Source organism: Lepidochelys kempii, chromosome 8 (assembly GCF_965140265.1).
Source record: "Lepidochelys kempii isolate rLepKem1 chromosome 8, rLepKem1.hap2, whole genome shotgun sequence".
Classification (NCBI taxonomy): domain Eukaryota; kingdom Metazoa; phylum Chordata; order Testudines; family Cheloniidae; genus Lepidochelys; species Lepidochelys kempii.
The window spans coordinates 7,351,263-7,366,469 of NC_133263.1; the positions used below are offsets into that span (position 1 = coordinate 7,351,263).

Sequence of the window (15,207 nt, forward strand, 5' to 3'; positions counted from 1 at the left end):
GAACAAACTACTAATTACACAACTGCTACTACTCAGCCTTTCTAGAAATAGTAGCTCCTGTTAGAGGTAATGCTGGACAAGTAACCCATCTGCAATGGCTGGAAATGTAAAATCATGGGACAGGCTTATGTGCTGCATGACTTTAACTTTCAGCTGCTCAATCCTGCTTGTCCAAGACTGAGTCTGAGTTTAACAGCAGCAAGCAGAATCCTAAGTGTTACTATTTCTAGGATAAAGTGGGATTCTCCTTGTTTGGAATCATTGTCTAGGGAGGAATGAATAAGGGTCCCGAGGAAGAGATTCAAATAAGAGCATGTACATACCAGATACAAGAATATATTTAATGTGCATCAGTCTCAATAGATTCATATTGGTGGTGGATCTTATTTCAGTGAATGGAAGCTTTTTCACAACAAATAGCAGAAGAGAATCGCCTCATTTTTTAAATGGAAATATCCTTTGTACAACACATGTTTCCGTGCTTACGTACAAACAAACTGCTCTCTGTACTTCCGGACAAGTAAGCACAGAACTCAAAGGACAGAATACTTAACCTGTTTCATAAGACAGAATGGACAGTACACCGGGTTGATTGTTTTGATAGATACAGTAGGTGCTTCCATTTGGCTACAGTAGCTACAATATTTTGGCAACACAACATTTCCCTCTAAAAGGCATCAGTCCTGGGAGGAACTGTTCAGGGCAATCAGTCTCTGCCCTGTGGATAATGGGTTTCTCATCTCTATACCTCTGTCGGCAGCTGCCCATTGCCAGCAGAGTGTTTGATGCTCCCATTCAGAGTGGTGGCCTTGAAGGTGTAAGACCGGCGTCTAATTGAACCGTCAGTGTAGATACTCTCAGGCTTGTTCTGGCAGCTGAAGAACGTGAGGAACCCATTCCGGTAGTTCTTGTTCATCCACCCATAGAGCAAGGGGTTTACAAATGTGGAGCACATGGCCACCACATGGAAGACAGTGTAAAGGAGTTTGTACTCATGGAAGATGAGCACCAAATCCAGGTCGATGGCAAGCTGGAAGATGTGGAAGGGGAGCCAGCAAACTGCGAACACCACCACCACCATCACTAGCATTTTTGTTGTCTTCTTCCTCCGGCACTGGCTGTTGCTGCTGGAGGTGGGGCTGATATGATTTTTCAGCTTGAACCAGATCCTGATGTAGGCATAGCAGATAATGGCAAGTGGAAGGATGTACTGCAGAAGGAGCATGGAAAGGCTATAAATGGTGGCATCTCTATTATTTCCGGAAGGCCACTTTTCAGAACAGACGGCTATTTTGAGGTTGATGGATGGGATTTCCTCATGCCTGTACTCTCTGAAGATGGCCAGCGGGCCAGCCAGGACCGCACCAGTCAACCATGTAATGGCTATGATCGCGAAACTGAGCCTCTTGGAGATCCTGCTGTCCAAGTGGAAAACAATGCATCTATACCTGTCCAGAGCTATCACAGTTAAGGTGAGGGTAGACACATGGACACTCAAAGCTTGGGCATAAGGGACCAGATGACAAAGAACAGCCCCAAACTTCCACTCATCCAGCAGTGTGTACACCAAAGTGAAAGGCAAACAGAGAGTGTCCACCATGAGGTCCGCCACGGCCAGGTTAGCGATGAAGAAATTGGTTACAGTCCTCATGGTTTTATATTTCACTATCGTGTAGATCACCAGGGAGTTGCCGATGAATCCCAGGAGAATGATTAAGGAGTACGCTGCGATCAATATGACCTGGACCCCAACGATCTTGGTACTGTCCATCATCATGCTGCTGGAACCTTGGAGACCCTGGCTAGGAGTGACAATGCCATTGGAGTGCCAGCCTAGTGGCAGCTTCTCATCCAAGACCAGCTCCTCCATGACCAAGGTGCTGTTGGTTTGCTTCAGCAGCCCCATGTCTGACGTGTCCTTTCAGGAGGCGGGGAGGTCTATAACGTCACCTCTGGAAGAGTAAAAGGGAAATAGTAAAAGTGAGACCATTTCAGACAGCAGAGCAGCTTCAAGCACCTCAATTCACAGTGGCATATCCAGGTTGACATTTCAAATGAAGCAGCTGCAGTAACATCCCTTGCCTTTTCCCTACTCCCTGATAAATTTGTGGTTTCCAGACATAGTTACCACGGCCACTCAGAGGGATGTTAATCCCCATTAGACCTTATTTTAAACATACGCTAAAATTCATCCTAACCCACCAAGGAAAGGCCAGTGCCCATTCCATTTCCCAAATGAATTTTTCAGATTTTATTTATTTAAAAGTGAATGGTGTTTTTAACAAAGCAAACAAACAATCCTTCCACTCGCCATACTGATGCAACAAGACGGAGCTCAGTTTACAGCACCACTTCTGTGCGCCTTGCCTGTTGTGGTCTCTCAGGCCCCTGCTGTGCTTTAGACTAGAGAGAGAAAAAATAAAGTACCCAAGCAGGGGCTGGAACCTGTGGCACTGTTTCTCCCAGCCGGTGTCTAAGGGTGGATTGGCACAAGCCGATATCATGTATGAGAAACACCAGCGTGGCACACGAGAATGGGTGCAATAAAATACTCTAGTTCGGTACGCAGCCATCAGCTTCATGTATAACAATAAGTGTCCATGTGACATATCCACCAGGGCTGTGAACTAGTCCTGCACAGGAAAGTGAGCATCTAAGTAGTTCTTGCCTTTACCAGCACTGGGTATCTTAGTATTTCAGTGTGAGCATCTGAGCAGGAACAAGCCATCGTTATCAAGTACTGAAGTCAGTGTCTAGGCCAGAATGCAGTTGCATGCAAAAGAGTGAGCATATAAGGCCTTCTCTACAATAGGTAGACTAGAACCTGTAATTCACCTCCTACTCTGAACAGGGTTAGATGGAGCCTTGTCTACACTACCACTTCAACCATTGTTCCCACTGATGCTAGGTCTGAAATCTGCCGCTGAAAATTCAACCTGAGCATTCACTGACATTCTGCCGGAACGTGTGTGAATGTGTGTGCACCGGAGTCGTGGATGGGAATGAATGACTGAGTGTGAACAGGCTCCACCAGTGTTGTGCATGAGCATCCAAGCATGAACAAGCATCTGAGTGTGACACACAAAAACAAGAGTCCCGATGTGAATATGCCCCCCCAGCAAGGTGCACGAGCCCAAACATCTCACATGAAAGTGCCTCTGGCAGCATTGTGCATGATGACACAGGGCCAATCCAACTCCATAAGCCAGTGCTGGATTTTGTTGCGATCACAATAAGAGAATGTTGCCACTGCAGGGGTTTTATTCAGCACATACACCGCAGCATAAAATTCAACACGGCTATTAAATCCCCACCAGCCTTTCTCTGACAGAACCCCTCCAGCTGAGAAGTGACGGGGGCTGAGCAGAGGTCACACTCTCCACCTGCTCAGACCCAAATGTGGGGCCAAGATCCAAGAATAATGCTTGAACAAAGTGCTGGGTAGATCGCTTGAGTTGCATAAATAACAACGTCTGCAAATTTGCCGTTCAGCTTTTCTGTTCTGGATCATTTCCAGTTGAGCGAAAGGGTTCTAATGCTGCTCAACTGAGGTAAATGAAATATGGGTCCAAAATGAAGAGTGCACCCTGAGAGGCAGGAGCAGCTGCACAGCATCTTATCGTCCTTCTTTCAAATGAATTGGTCCAAGTTTCACATTTGTTTCTACAGGAACCAGCGAACCGTCCGCTTCTGGGCAGCTCAGCAGATCCTAACCTGACAGCCACAGTTGCAGGGTTCTCAGAACAGTATGTCCCGAGGCATGGATGACTCTGAGTTTTTATGTGAAATGTGCAAGTGGTTTAAGCTAGTTCCTTAAATAAATGGAAGAAAATATTGGCCAGCACGATGGTAAATGAGGCTGCAATTATGTTGTAATGAATAATAAATAGCTGTGTTCATTTATCACTCCTCAGAAACAAGGATCATAGCTCCCCTTGGGAGCAGCTTCAGGAATCTGTTCTGGTGGCTGCAAAGCGATGCTGTTTGGGAAGCCCAGGGAAAGGGGAACAGCCTCATTTAGACTCGTCCCAGCTGTGCTCTGCCTTGCGCGCTCTGTGTTTTTATTGGCACCAGTGGCTCTGCTGGCGGTGCTGGTTTCTATGGCAGAGATGCGAGGGTAAGTTCTCCTCCTCTCAGCGCAATCAGTGCAATCCCATTGCAGTGACAGGTTTCAGTGAGGCTGCACTGGTCTGACCAAGAGGAGGTGATTCTCTGCCTTTGTAGTATTTCTCATCTAGGCAAAAGCAGTGCATTGACCGAGTAATTTCTGCACAGCTACAAGTGAGGGAGAAAGGATGGTCCAGGGGTGAGGACGGTCCCTGGACAAATTACTTAGAATCTCTGTGTTTCAGTTCCTTAGCTGTACAAACAGAGATCAAATCACTCTGCTTGGCTCTCAAGGGTGTTGTGAGGCTAATACACTAAAGGCCGTGAGAGGCTCCCATAGTATGGTAATGGGGGCCATATCTAAGGTGGGAGAGGTCAGGAGCAAGGGTAACCCTAGGCAGCAGGGGGGAAAGGTAACACCCCCATTCAGCTGGAGGTGAGGCCAGGAGGAAGGTAATGAGGGTGAGAAGTCAGCGTTGAAGGTAACCTGTGGCTGGGTGGGGTAATGGGAGGGTAACCCCACTTGGCACTGGTTGTGTCTACTAAACCTTCACCAACTAAACCAACATCCCCAGGCAGGTTTGCTGGAACTGTTCTCTTCTCCCTGCGGGACCCGTTAACAGCAACAGAGAAAACCCTAGGGCCACCTGCTCATCCCAGACAACTAAGAGAAGCTGGCTTAGCAGCTTGCACCACAGAGGCTTCTGCTCTTGCACTGAATGGAGACATGAGCTGAGCAGGGAGAAGTTGGGCCATAGAGAATGTATTGATCAGTGCACAAAGAAAATGTGGAGAGACACAGTTTGTTGCACGAGCCTCCATGGAAACAAAGCTGCCGATCAATGGGCAGCATGCTGCAGTGGTGACCCAGCCCCACTGCTTCCCTGCGGTCCAGAAAACTCCCTCCGGCCTGCTGCCCTCCTCAGGTGCCAGGTGCTGGGCTGAGCCAAAGTCAAACTGCAGTAGGGAAGAGCAGAGTTACACTTCAAAGGCTGAGGCAGAAAACAGAACGAATGATGGGCATGTTTTCACTGCTGACTTTCTCAGCTTCCTCACTGCTGTCTATCTTGCCCCATCTGTAGTCATCTAACTAGCTATCTACCCACAGCCTTGGCATCATCCCTGGTCCCGAACCTTTCCTTTCTCTTTTTCCCACATCAGCTGCCAACTGGCTGCAGAGTTTCCTATTTAAAATCAAGCTATTTTCTTTAGTTGGAGACTGGCGATAAAAACAACCTGGGAACAGCCAGAAACATAATAATCATTAGGGCTGTTTTTGCCTCAACCATAAAAGGTCTTAATGGACTTTTGCTTTTCAAAGGGCAATAATTAAAAACCAATTAAGGAATTTTAGTTAAGAGGCAAAACCGCAATAGGCTCATAGACTCATGGACGTGAAGGCCAGAAGGGACCATAGTGATCATCTAGTCTGACCTCCTGCACATGGCGGGCCACAGAACTTCACCCCGCCACTCCTATAATAGATCCCTAACTTCTGGCTGAGTTACTGAAGTTCTCAAATCATGATTTAAAAACTTCAGATTACGGAGAATCTACCATTGACTCTAATTCAAACCACCAAGTGCCTCAGGCTGCAGAGGATGGTGAAAAAACCCCCACCACTGGGCTGCTCCAAGGCCATTTGGGCTGCTTCTAGGTCGACAGCTCATGCACCAAGGTTCATCCCAATGGGAAATCAAACTGTGGAGTTACAGCCCCCTAAATGCATATTGGAATGTGGGAGTTAGGGTAGCAAGCCACTCACACCCTAGAGTCCCAGCAAAGCTGCCAGGCTAAATGGAGAGATTTCAGGAGCTAGGAACTACTTTCGTGGGAACGAAGCAGTAGCAGTGCAGACAAGTGGGCTGGCAGAACCAGAAATACTCCCATTGCTGTTCAGTCCTCTCCACTACCGTAAACACCTGGGAAAGTGTTCAACGGCCTTGTGCCTCTGACAGGGAAATTATTTAGATCTGTTCCACTGCTGAGATGAAACCTACCATCTCTGTCTCTTCAAAGGCAAAGTCACGCTGAGGAAGGTCTGTGGTCTGCAGGGAGCAAGAGGTGACCTCAGGGGTAGAGATATACACCCAGCTGTCTCTGAGAGGAGTGTACCTTTCAACGGGAGAGGCACAGGTCAAGTCTCCTTGGTGGCCCAGGAGGGTCACCTTGCTCAAGGGCCTGAGGATGCCTGATTTTCAGAGGTGCTGAGAACCCGCAAATCCCACTGAAGTCACTGGGAACTGCTTGTGCTCAACCTCTTTGGTAATCAGACGACAGTAGCACCCTGTGCAGCACTGAACACATTGCTGGGGCCGAGTAATAGTCCTGTATGTGGATGCTTCATCCTCTGCTTCAGGGAAGACCTGCCACACTGAGAGTGGCAACTGCAGCCCAAAGGGGAGAGAGGCTACCCCCAGTAAGGAGAACTGGGATGTTGGATGTCTCCACTCCTGGGTGCTACAGTCTACCTCCTGCCCATATGGGAATGTGGGAGAGTGACACTGTGCACAGTGCAGGCTTTAATGGCTGCACCCCAGTTCTCAAGGCAGGACAGGACCAGACTGAGGATGGGATAGAAGCATGTCTGGTGGACATGCAGCCACAACTGGGAGTTCTGTAGCTTCCAGTTATGCATAGAAACCCCAGCCTAGCATCCATTCAAAGGATCCATCAGGGCTGCAGCCACAGTCCATCCCACCTGAGCAGAGAGGTCTACTTTAGGTTCCTTTTCTCCCAGGGATTAGACCCAGAGTCCACTCCAGTTGGCAATGAAATCCAGTTCCAGAATATTCACATTCTAAATGACCTGGCCTGCCGGCCTGCCTGCCTGCCTGCCTGCTCTCACTATCCAGATCTGCTCACCTGGGAGTGATAGGTGACTCACAAATCGCACTGTCACTGGGTGACTGGCCCCTTTAAGGGGAAATGGGACCAGCCCCACCTGTGCTGTAATTAATTGCATCTCACCCAGAGGGAGTGGGACTAATGGGGTTAGGTGTTAGAATGGCAAACACCTAAGCCTCACATTAAAAAGGCTTAAGCAAGTGCAGTTGGGACTGACTGTGGAGGACAGCAGTTGAGCTGGGTTGTGGCTGGACAGCTGAGATGCAGGAGCAGAGCTAACTCCTGCAGTAGGCCTTTGGAGCAAGAGCGAAGCCTCCAGAGAATCTGGGCTGTGGTTCTGCAAGAGAAGTAGGGAGCTCATGAAGACTGAGAGGCTCAAGCCTGGAGAGGGGTGAAATATCCTTCAGTAGTGTTTAATTTCATTTGTAGTTTGAGTTCATTTGCATTCTACTGAGGAGCTGGAGGAGGTGCCCTGGCACGTGCTGCTCTGCAAAGGAAGTGTGAAATTCTGTCAAGTTCTGTTTGGAAGGACTCTGCTGCCAGCCCCAGGGAAGCCAGGAAAAGGACTCTGAAGAGGCGGACTGGGGGAAGCCAGTTTGCAGCCTTACCAATTACAGCAGGAGGACTTCCCTTGCCTTAGGAGGGGACTGAACTTTAAGTGTGACCTGGCTGAGTAACCCAGAAGAACTCTACTGCAGAACCAGATTGGCCACCAAAAGGCAGTTCTGGAGTGGAAAGAATCCCTGCAATGCGGCGTCCTGACCTGCAAGGGTGAGTGTGCCCCCACGACATGCACCCGTACAGCCCCCAGTACTAGCCACCTGGATGGTTTGACTCCTATCTATACATTGTTTCCGTGAGTGTCCAGGCTGTGAACATGCTCCATACAGAGACAGGACAGGAGAAATGGCAGAGGGCATCTCCTGAAAAATGAGACAGTTGGACAGAGTTGGAGACAGAGCGGGAGAGTCTTTCCCTTTGGAGACAGAAAACAGAGCTGGTTAATTCAAAGCCGTGCACAGTGAGATTATGGTGGCTCCAATCAGCAGTTTCTGAGCGTGAGGGGGGCACAGGGAGCGGATGGGAGGGGGATAATGGCAAAGGCTATCCTTAGATCAAAGGCCCTCTGGAGTCACGAGCCCGTCACCATTAGGTTTAAAGTGGGAAAGGAAGGGACCTGGAGCCAGACTCTTCTCTCTGCTTCCAATCTTAGAGTAGCTGTTCTGATTAACATTGCACATGGTCTCTTTTTGCTCCTGGCATGGGGCATGAGGAATCAAAGGGCTGCTAATAACTTCTGTATTTTCATGTACCTGCTCATGGTCCTGTTGCTGCTATTCCCTCTCTCCCGCTCAGACCCAAACTGGCCCATCAGGTCAAAACAAGAAAAAGTGTTGAGTTAGGGCTTGGACTAGACCAACACCTAGAAAGGACTAGACCAACTCTCCCTTCCCTACTTCAGACCGACCTCACGGTTACCACGTGAGGTGGGGCAGCAACGCTGGAGTCATTGCCTGAAGCCGGGACCCTGCAAGAGCTGGATCTATCCTTCGTGCAACACCAGGGAATCATTATGGACCGCACTACAGGGGGACTCTGGGGTCTGAGCCACTCTCTGCCCTCCAGAAATTATGTAGCAATAACGTTCTAGGTTTCCACTGTCCCTGGTTAGACCTAAGAATTGCCAGACCAGATCAGACACATGATCCATGTAGTCCAGATCCTGTTTCTGAGACTGGCCAGTAGCAGATGGCCTTCAGTGGAAGGAGCTATGACAGTTTTCTCTGGCTGAGGGTCTGCCCCAAAGTGCGTGTGTGAGAGAGCGAGAGAGACACCCTTCCAACCTGCCCACTTTCCACTCTACTCCTCGTTCCCTGCAAAATATCATCTGATCCTGGAGGAGCACAAAGCCCCCATATTGTGTAGAACAGTGATAGGGCTTTCTTGGGAGGGTAGAGATTGCCGGACAGAGAGGAAAATCAAGAGAAGTCAGGCAGCTGGAAATTGAATCATAGAATATCAGGGTTGGAAGGGACCTCAGGAGGTCATCTAGTCCAACTCTCGAAGCCACAGAAATCCAAGAGCACCATCAAGTGGCCACTTCCCCAGCACTCTGGCACCTCCTGTGCTCAGAAACCCAGTGGGCCCAGGTTTGAATCTTAATTGATTCTGAAAACACTGGGGAATGTCACGCCAGCAAGGTGGTAGCATAATCCCTCGTCACTCCATGACTGAGCCCCTGGGTGGAGGAGAGAGGATAAAACAAGGAAGGGACAACAGCACTAAAACCACCCTAACAAATGTAGAGGTCAAGAGTTGGATGACCTAGCGCTGCTCAAGCGATGAAGCATAACTGGGGGGAATAACCCCAGGGGCTCCTGTTTCCGTACGGGGACCTGCGGGTTCCTAGCATGATGTGTTCCTACTTTCACGTTAGGGTGCTTCAAAGGAACAGTAGAAGTTTCTGCAGGAAATGGTGCAAGGGAATTGATTGGGGGAGCTCCCAGCTACTTGGCTCAGAAGAGGAGGAGCAATAGGAGGTAGCAGCACTAGCTGTAGGAGACATAATTCATCTATACTTCAGCCCTAGTTCTCCCCCCACAGAAAGCACTGGGGGGAATTTGCAGGAGCACTGACAGCGGAAGAGCTCACAGCCACTCTAGTCCCAGCAGAAGATCCAATAGGGAGGGATGAAGGAGCACTGGCTGTGGAGAAGCTCACACATACTTCATTCCCAGTGGTTCCCAGCCCTGTGGAGAATGACAACGGAGCTGGTATTCCCCTTACAGACATGAAAGCCTGTCGCAGAAGTGCCTGCAACGTTGTCATGTGGCAGAGATTGGCTGGGCATGGGGAAGCAGATTCCTGACATGCTTTTCTCTTCACCAGCTGTGGGAGGCTGCAAGAGGTAAGAGAAGGGATATTCTGGTTGTGTGCCAGGATCCAGCTGTGGTTTGGGGAGTGTGCGGCCTGATTCTGCTCCAGGAGTGAGATGTAACCACAGCAGATAATGGAGGAGGCGAAGAGAATCCCTGAAGAGAAAGTTGGAAGGGAGAAACTGGAATCCTACTTCCACCAAACCTGTAGCAGTAACTCAGCTTCTGGTTGGACACATTTGAGGAGCAGACAGCAAAGAGTCTACCCCAGCTCCGGGAGCGGCAACCACTCTTAAAAACAATATGCAACAAGGGAGGAAAGATGGCAACCCCTGACTTTCATTCTACACCCAACCTCTCCGGCTTGCTCCTGGTAGTGACAGCAGCATACCAGGAGCGTGTTCCTTTGTAAATGACAATGGAAACCAGCATAAGGCAGTTTCTATCAGAAGATTCAGGGAAAGATTTACAGGGGGGGAGCAGAATTTCTCAGGCAGCAGCTCATTATATCCACACCTGCCATTCTCTGCTCTGTAGGTTTGTGATTCGTTTCCACAGATGCCCCCAGCCTCCCCACTCCTATCCCCTCTTTCCTCTGAGCATCCTGTTCCCCAGGCTCCCTGCTTCTGCTCAGGAACATCTCAAAACTCTGGTCAGTGTTGCTTGCTGCATGCGTCTTCTTAATTCCATATCTCAGGGCTGCCAGCACCTGAAATCAGTCCCCAGGGTGATGATGCTTAAACTCTGCCATGGACAAAGCATACCAAATCTCCACAGTGCACCAGGAATGAGCCCTTCCCAACCCACCTGGCAAATGCAAGAGCATTCTCTGAATTCAGTAATGAAAGCACAGCAAAGCCACATACCTGGAATTACTGTCTCATCGCTGTCTGGGATGGGGATCTGTCCTTTCCGTTCCACTTTCTCTCCACGTGGATCAACCTATAGCAAGCAGGATTAAAGTACTTCTTCTGGAAACTAACTAACTCCTGGAAAACAAAAAAAAAATCATATGGACGACTGTGCTCCTGGAATGTGCTTCATCCCGGAGGAACAGTTTGACATGCCAGCCTGCAGGCACTCAGAGCTTCCTCCAGGAGAGTGACTGACAATCCCTGCCACACAAAGCTGGATGCTCCGTTAGATACTGAATGAGAGAAAGAAGAGGGAGTGTGTGTGTTTTAACAAACAGGAAAGGAAAGGGGGAGGGAGCCTGCTGCTGCTGTTCATACATTGTTCAGCCACTGAGGGGCTTCTTGCAGTGGAGGAGAGGAGAAGAAGCTGAAATGTTCCATCACATCATCTTCCTATCCCACGGAGAGGTAGTGTGGTCTTGTGGCTAGGACAGTGGCTGAGGAATGAGGTGACCAGAGTTCTGTTCCTGGCTCTGCTCGTGACTTTGGGCAAATCTTATTCCACTCGTTCTGTGCCTGTCTTGCCTATATAGATTGTGAGTGCATTGGGCCTGGAACTATCTCTTCCTCTGTGTTTGTACAGTACCTAGCACAATCTATGTGCTTCAGTGGTATAAATAATAATGGTCTGAAATGGCAGTAGCCACATAGCAACTGCTTGTCCCTTTTCAGAAGTTGGAACTAGGAAGCCGAGTGAGCTTTCCATGTGCCTGGTGCTGTCCAAACTGAACGGTCTCTGCCTCCAGGAGCTTACTGTCTAGTGCAGATGTGTCTACGTTAATACGTTAATAAGGCATTGCAGTGTGTTGGAGTTGGTGGAGTTACATTTTCTATTCTTTTTTTTGGAATAAAAAAAACCATAGAGACATAATTCAAGAAAGAGAGAGGTGATCTATCATGACCGCAAATGTTCGGTGTTGCTGCAACAACTAGCCTGGCAGAACCGTGGGGCATGGCAGAATATCCTGCAGCCAGAATGAGGGAAGTAGCAGAGGGGGCAGGGTTTCCTGTCTTGCTGAAACAACGAAGAGTCCTTGTGGCACCTTAGACACTAACAAATTTATTTGGGCATGAGCTTCTTCAGATGCATAGCCCACGAAAGCTTATGCCCAAATAAATCTGTTAGTCACTAAGGTGCCACAAGGACTCCTCGTTGTTTTTGCTGATACAGACTAACATGGCTACCCCTCTGAAACCTGTCCTGCTGAAAGTCCCACAGGAGGATAGCCAATAGGAAGGAGGCTCTACGACATGAGCTCTACGTGTGTTTGCCTTTCCAGCTGACCTGGACAAGGAAATGCAGGAGAGAGGGAATGAGGAGAAGGAGACCCAGCATCTGCTTTGAGACACTTCAACTAGGAAGCCATTGCGGCACGGGTTAGTATGACACCCCAGGCTTGGCTCTGGCAGGCTGCGCTTCCTCTCTCTGGTCAGCTGTGGAGAATCAGGAGCCGAATAGCATCAAACTGGGTTTTTTTGTGCCTGCTCGAAGAGGTCCAGGGTGCTAAGTGGGTCATTATAATCAGGGGAAGGGAAAAGGAGAAAACCCAGGTGGCCAACAGAGAAAGGAAAGGTAAAACAGAGACATCCCTTTCCTGAATCAGTCTGTCACCCACAGCTTCCAAGCACTCAGTAAATGGATGCATGGGGTAGATTCTAACCAAAGCATTCTTTATTGCTCCGCAATATAATCACACTACTTTTTCAGCAATGTATTAGACAGCTGTACCCAAAGGCCTCTGAGCACCTTAGCCAAAATATAACTCTAAACAGTAATAAACACAGTGCGAGGAGTGAGCAGGCCTGATCTACGCTGGCTGCTGCTACAGGCTGACGTGTAATCATTTCACAAGCCTAAGGATTATGCTTGTTCACCTCTGCCCCCCGTGCTGGGTGCAAATGTGACAGGCACGTGCAGCTACACTTCTCATCAGGCCTGTGGTATATAGAGCACGCCTGAACTCTGCCGGTTCAAGAGTCAGGCCACCTAATCACTCCGTCCAGGGGTCAGCGCTCTGCTCTGGTTTGCGGAAGACTCAGGTCTGAATGTAGGCTTCCTTTGACGGCCCCTCATCAGCATCAGCCCAGGAGACACAAAAAACAAAGCTGCTCGCTGAACCTTTTCCGCTTGCCAAGGTCAGGTGAGGATACAAGGCTGATGAGCTATACTGTACACTTTGCTTTAATGTATTCTGTATTGCCTCTGCAGTGTGTCATTTGCCAATTGTTCCAGGGGATTACATCTGCCCAGTGCAGTGGGACCCTTCAGGATAGGAGGCATTAGTGTATTCATTTGTAAGTTGTTATTACAGTATTATTACTATTCCAACACGTGGGCAGTATTTCAGGACATGGCAGCACACTGGATACTAGCAAAGGTTCTTTCTCTCTATAGTGCTGAGAAGGATGGTTAACTGCTGGAGCTGGTCACGTAGGGAAGTTGTGGAACCCGCAGCAGTGGGGGTTTTAAGAATGTGGTAGACGAACGCCTGTCAGGGATAGCCTAGATATACTTCATTCTGCCTCAGGAGGGGGTGTTGGACCTCTTGAGGGCGCTTCCAGCCCTACATTTCTGGGATTCTATATGGCCCTCATCTCCTTAGTTTCTGAGCACCTCACAGTCTTTCATGTATTTATCCTCACAACTCCCCTAGGAGGCAGGGCAGTACTATTATCCCCATTGTGCAGCGAGGGAACTGTGGCACAGAGAGGCTAAGTGACTTGCCCAGGTCACACAGAAAGTCTGTGGCAAAGCAGAATCCAAGTCTCTCAAGTCCGAGGCAAATGCTAACCATTGGACCATTCTTTCTTTTGTTTGCCATTTTCTTTAATAAAAGTCTCTTAACAAGTACAGGACAGAGCTCAGTAACCACAGGCAGGCAAATCCAGCAAGTGTGTCATTTATACACTCTTGCTGAGCCACCCTTGCCTGGGAGGTTTGCATCTCTTTCTCTTCCCCCTTCTTCTTTCACACTATTCATTTTGTTTTAGATGTACCAGAAACTTAAGACCAAAGGGACAGCTGTAGCTCTCAATTCCCAGCTAGCTGGGTGAAGAGAAGCAGCAGGTCAGCCCCCTAAACTGAGGAGCCCCAAGCTGAGCCAGTGTCTCCCAGCTGTCCTCTTGGAAGATAATGAAGCAGGTGATCACATCCCAGCAGGGGAAGCTGATGGGTAGTGAGTGATGCCTAATATCCTGAGTCTCTTCTTGTAGGAGGGAGAAAGTCTGAATCCAGCAACAAGAGCCTTAGAACTAAAGTGGACGGCTGATTTCTACCCATGTTGAAGAGAAACTCCTCCCTTCTCTTCTGGGAAGAGATGCTTGCTACCCGTGCCCCAGAGCTCTTCGCTGAGATCCCCCCTTGGCTGTCCTGAGATGCCTGTGAAGAGGGCAGAGGCTACCCCCAGCAACATCCTCCTCCGCCTGGTGCTGTCAGGATGCAACTCAGAGCTACGGGTGAGTGCCTTCCATTTCTGGCATTGGGTGTTGCAACATCACGGCTGATTGGATGCCAGCAAATATTAACGCTAAGTCTGGGGCCAAAGAAATTATGTGTTTGTTTTTTTATGGACTTTGGATTAATCAGCGTAACTGTCTGTGCTCGCTCCCCTCCCACAGCTCAGATGGGTCCCAGCAGGGGGTTTAGCACTAAAGATGAGATTTCTGCAAATATTAACAAATCACTTCAGCCAAAGATGAGATATTTCTTTATGGGCTTTGGATCACTTCAGCAGTGCAAGAGTCAGAGCCCTCTCCTCTCCCAGAACTAAACCGGGTCAAAGAGCCTGGGACCCTGAAAATGCGCGGGCTACACTAGCTTCATGACAGCCCCTGTCTCTCCCAGTAGAAGGGGTGACAGAGCCCGGGGAGGAAGCACTGTATAGGCTTAGCTGCTGACTTTGCTGCTGTCCGCATGTGGCCACAGATCATTACCCTGACAAGTGAAAGAAACCCTGCTAAATAGAACGTTCCCGCCCCTGCAGAGTGCAGTCCATCACTGACGTACGACAGGCGAGGATGTGCCCCCCCCCCCCCCCCCCAGATCCAGCCCGGCTGTGTGACCTGAGTATTGGAGAGCTCTGCAGCACACCACAGCCTGCAGCTGGGCACTCGTTGCCCTGGGGTTGTGTGCACTCCTGTCTGTCTATTCAGTTAGTAAAGGCCAGACCTGCGTCTAACTGGCAGCTATCCATCCGGACTCGTCTTCTACTTCTTTAGGACTCTACTATGGCTCCTAAGAGCTTGAGTCATGCTGCGGGGAAGGAGTACAGTGCCAGAGGGGTGGTAGCTGTGTAAGGATCAGTGGGGTCAATTGGCACTCCCGTGTGCATCAGGCATAGAGTGCATACCCTACACCCACATCCCATGCTGCCCTGCCAACTCTAACTGGTATCCAAATGGGCTGGGCCATGGCTCCCCCTGCCACGTACAGACAGGCCCCTCTGAGACTGAGTGCTGAGGGC

The 15,207-nt window shown here is 49.3% G+C and overlaps 1 protein-coding gene across 3 annotated transcripts; it reads right to left on the reverse strand.

Moving 5' to 3' along the window:
- Positions 1–349: 349 nt before the first annotated feature.
- Positions 350–10,980, reverse strand: LOC140915565 (neuropeptide Y receptor type 2-like). Of its 3 annotated transcripts, none has more exons than XM_073355352.1 (2): positions 10,697–10,980; positions 350–1,952 (listed from the first exon to the last, which is right to left on the reverse strand). In XM_073355352.1, the coding sequence occupies exon 2, from the start codon at positions 1,904–1,906 to the stop codon at positions 743–745; it is 1,164 nt and encodes a 387-aa protein (XP_073211453.1). In that variant the 5' UTR covers positions 1,907–1,952; positions 10,697–10,980; the 3' UTR covers positions 350–742. The 3 variants fall into 3 exon arrangements, 2 of the variants coding, with proteins under 2 accessions (XP_073211453.1, XP_073211454.1); XM_073355353.1 differs by lacking the exon at positions 10,697–10,980 and adding an exon at positions 2,428–2,571; XR_012160200.1 differs by lacking the exon at positions 350–1,952 and adding an exon at positions 4,808–5,064.
- Positions 10,981–15,207: the final 4,227 nt, after the last annotated feature.

Coding starts and splice junctions, on each gene's coding strand:
- LOC140915565 (XM_073355352.1), bottom strand. CDS start 1,906: ATGGGGCTGCTGAAGCAAACCAACAGCACCTTGGTCATGGAGGAGCTG.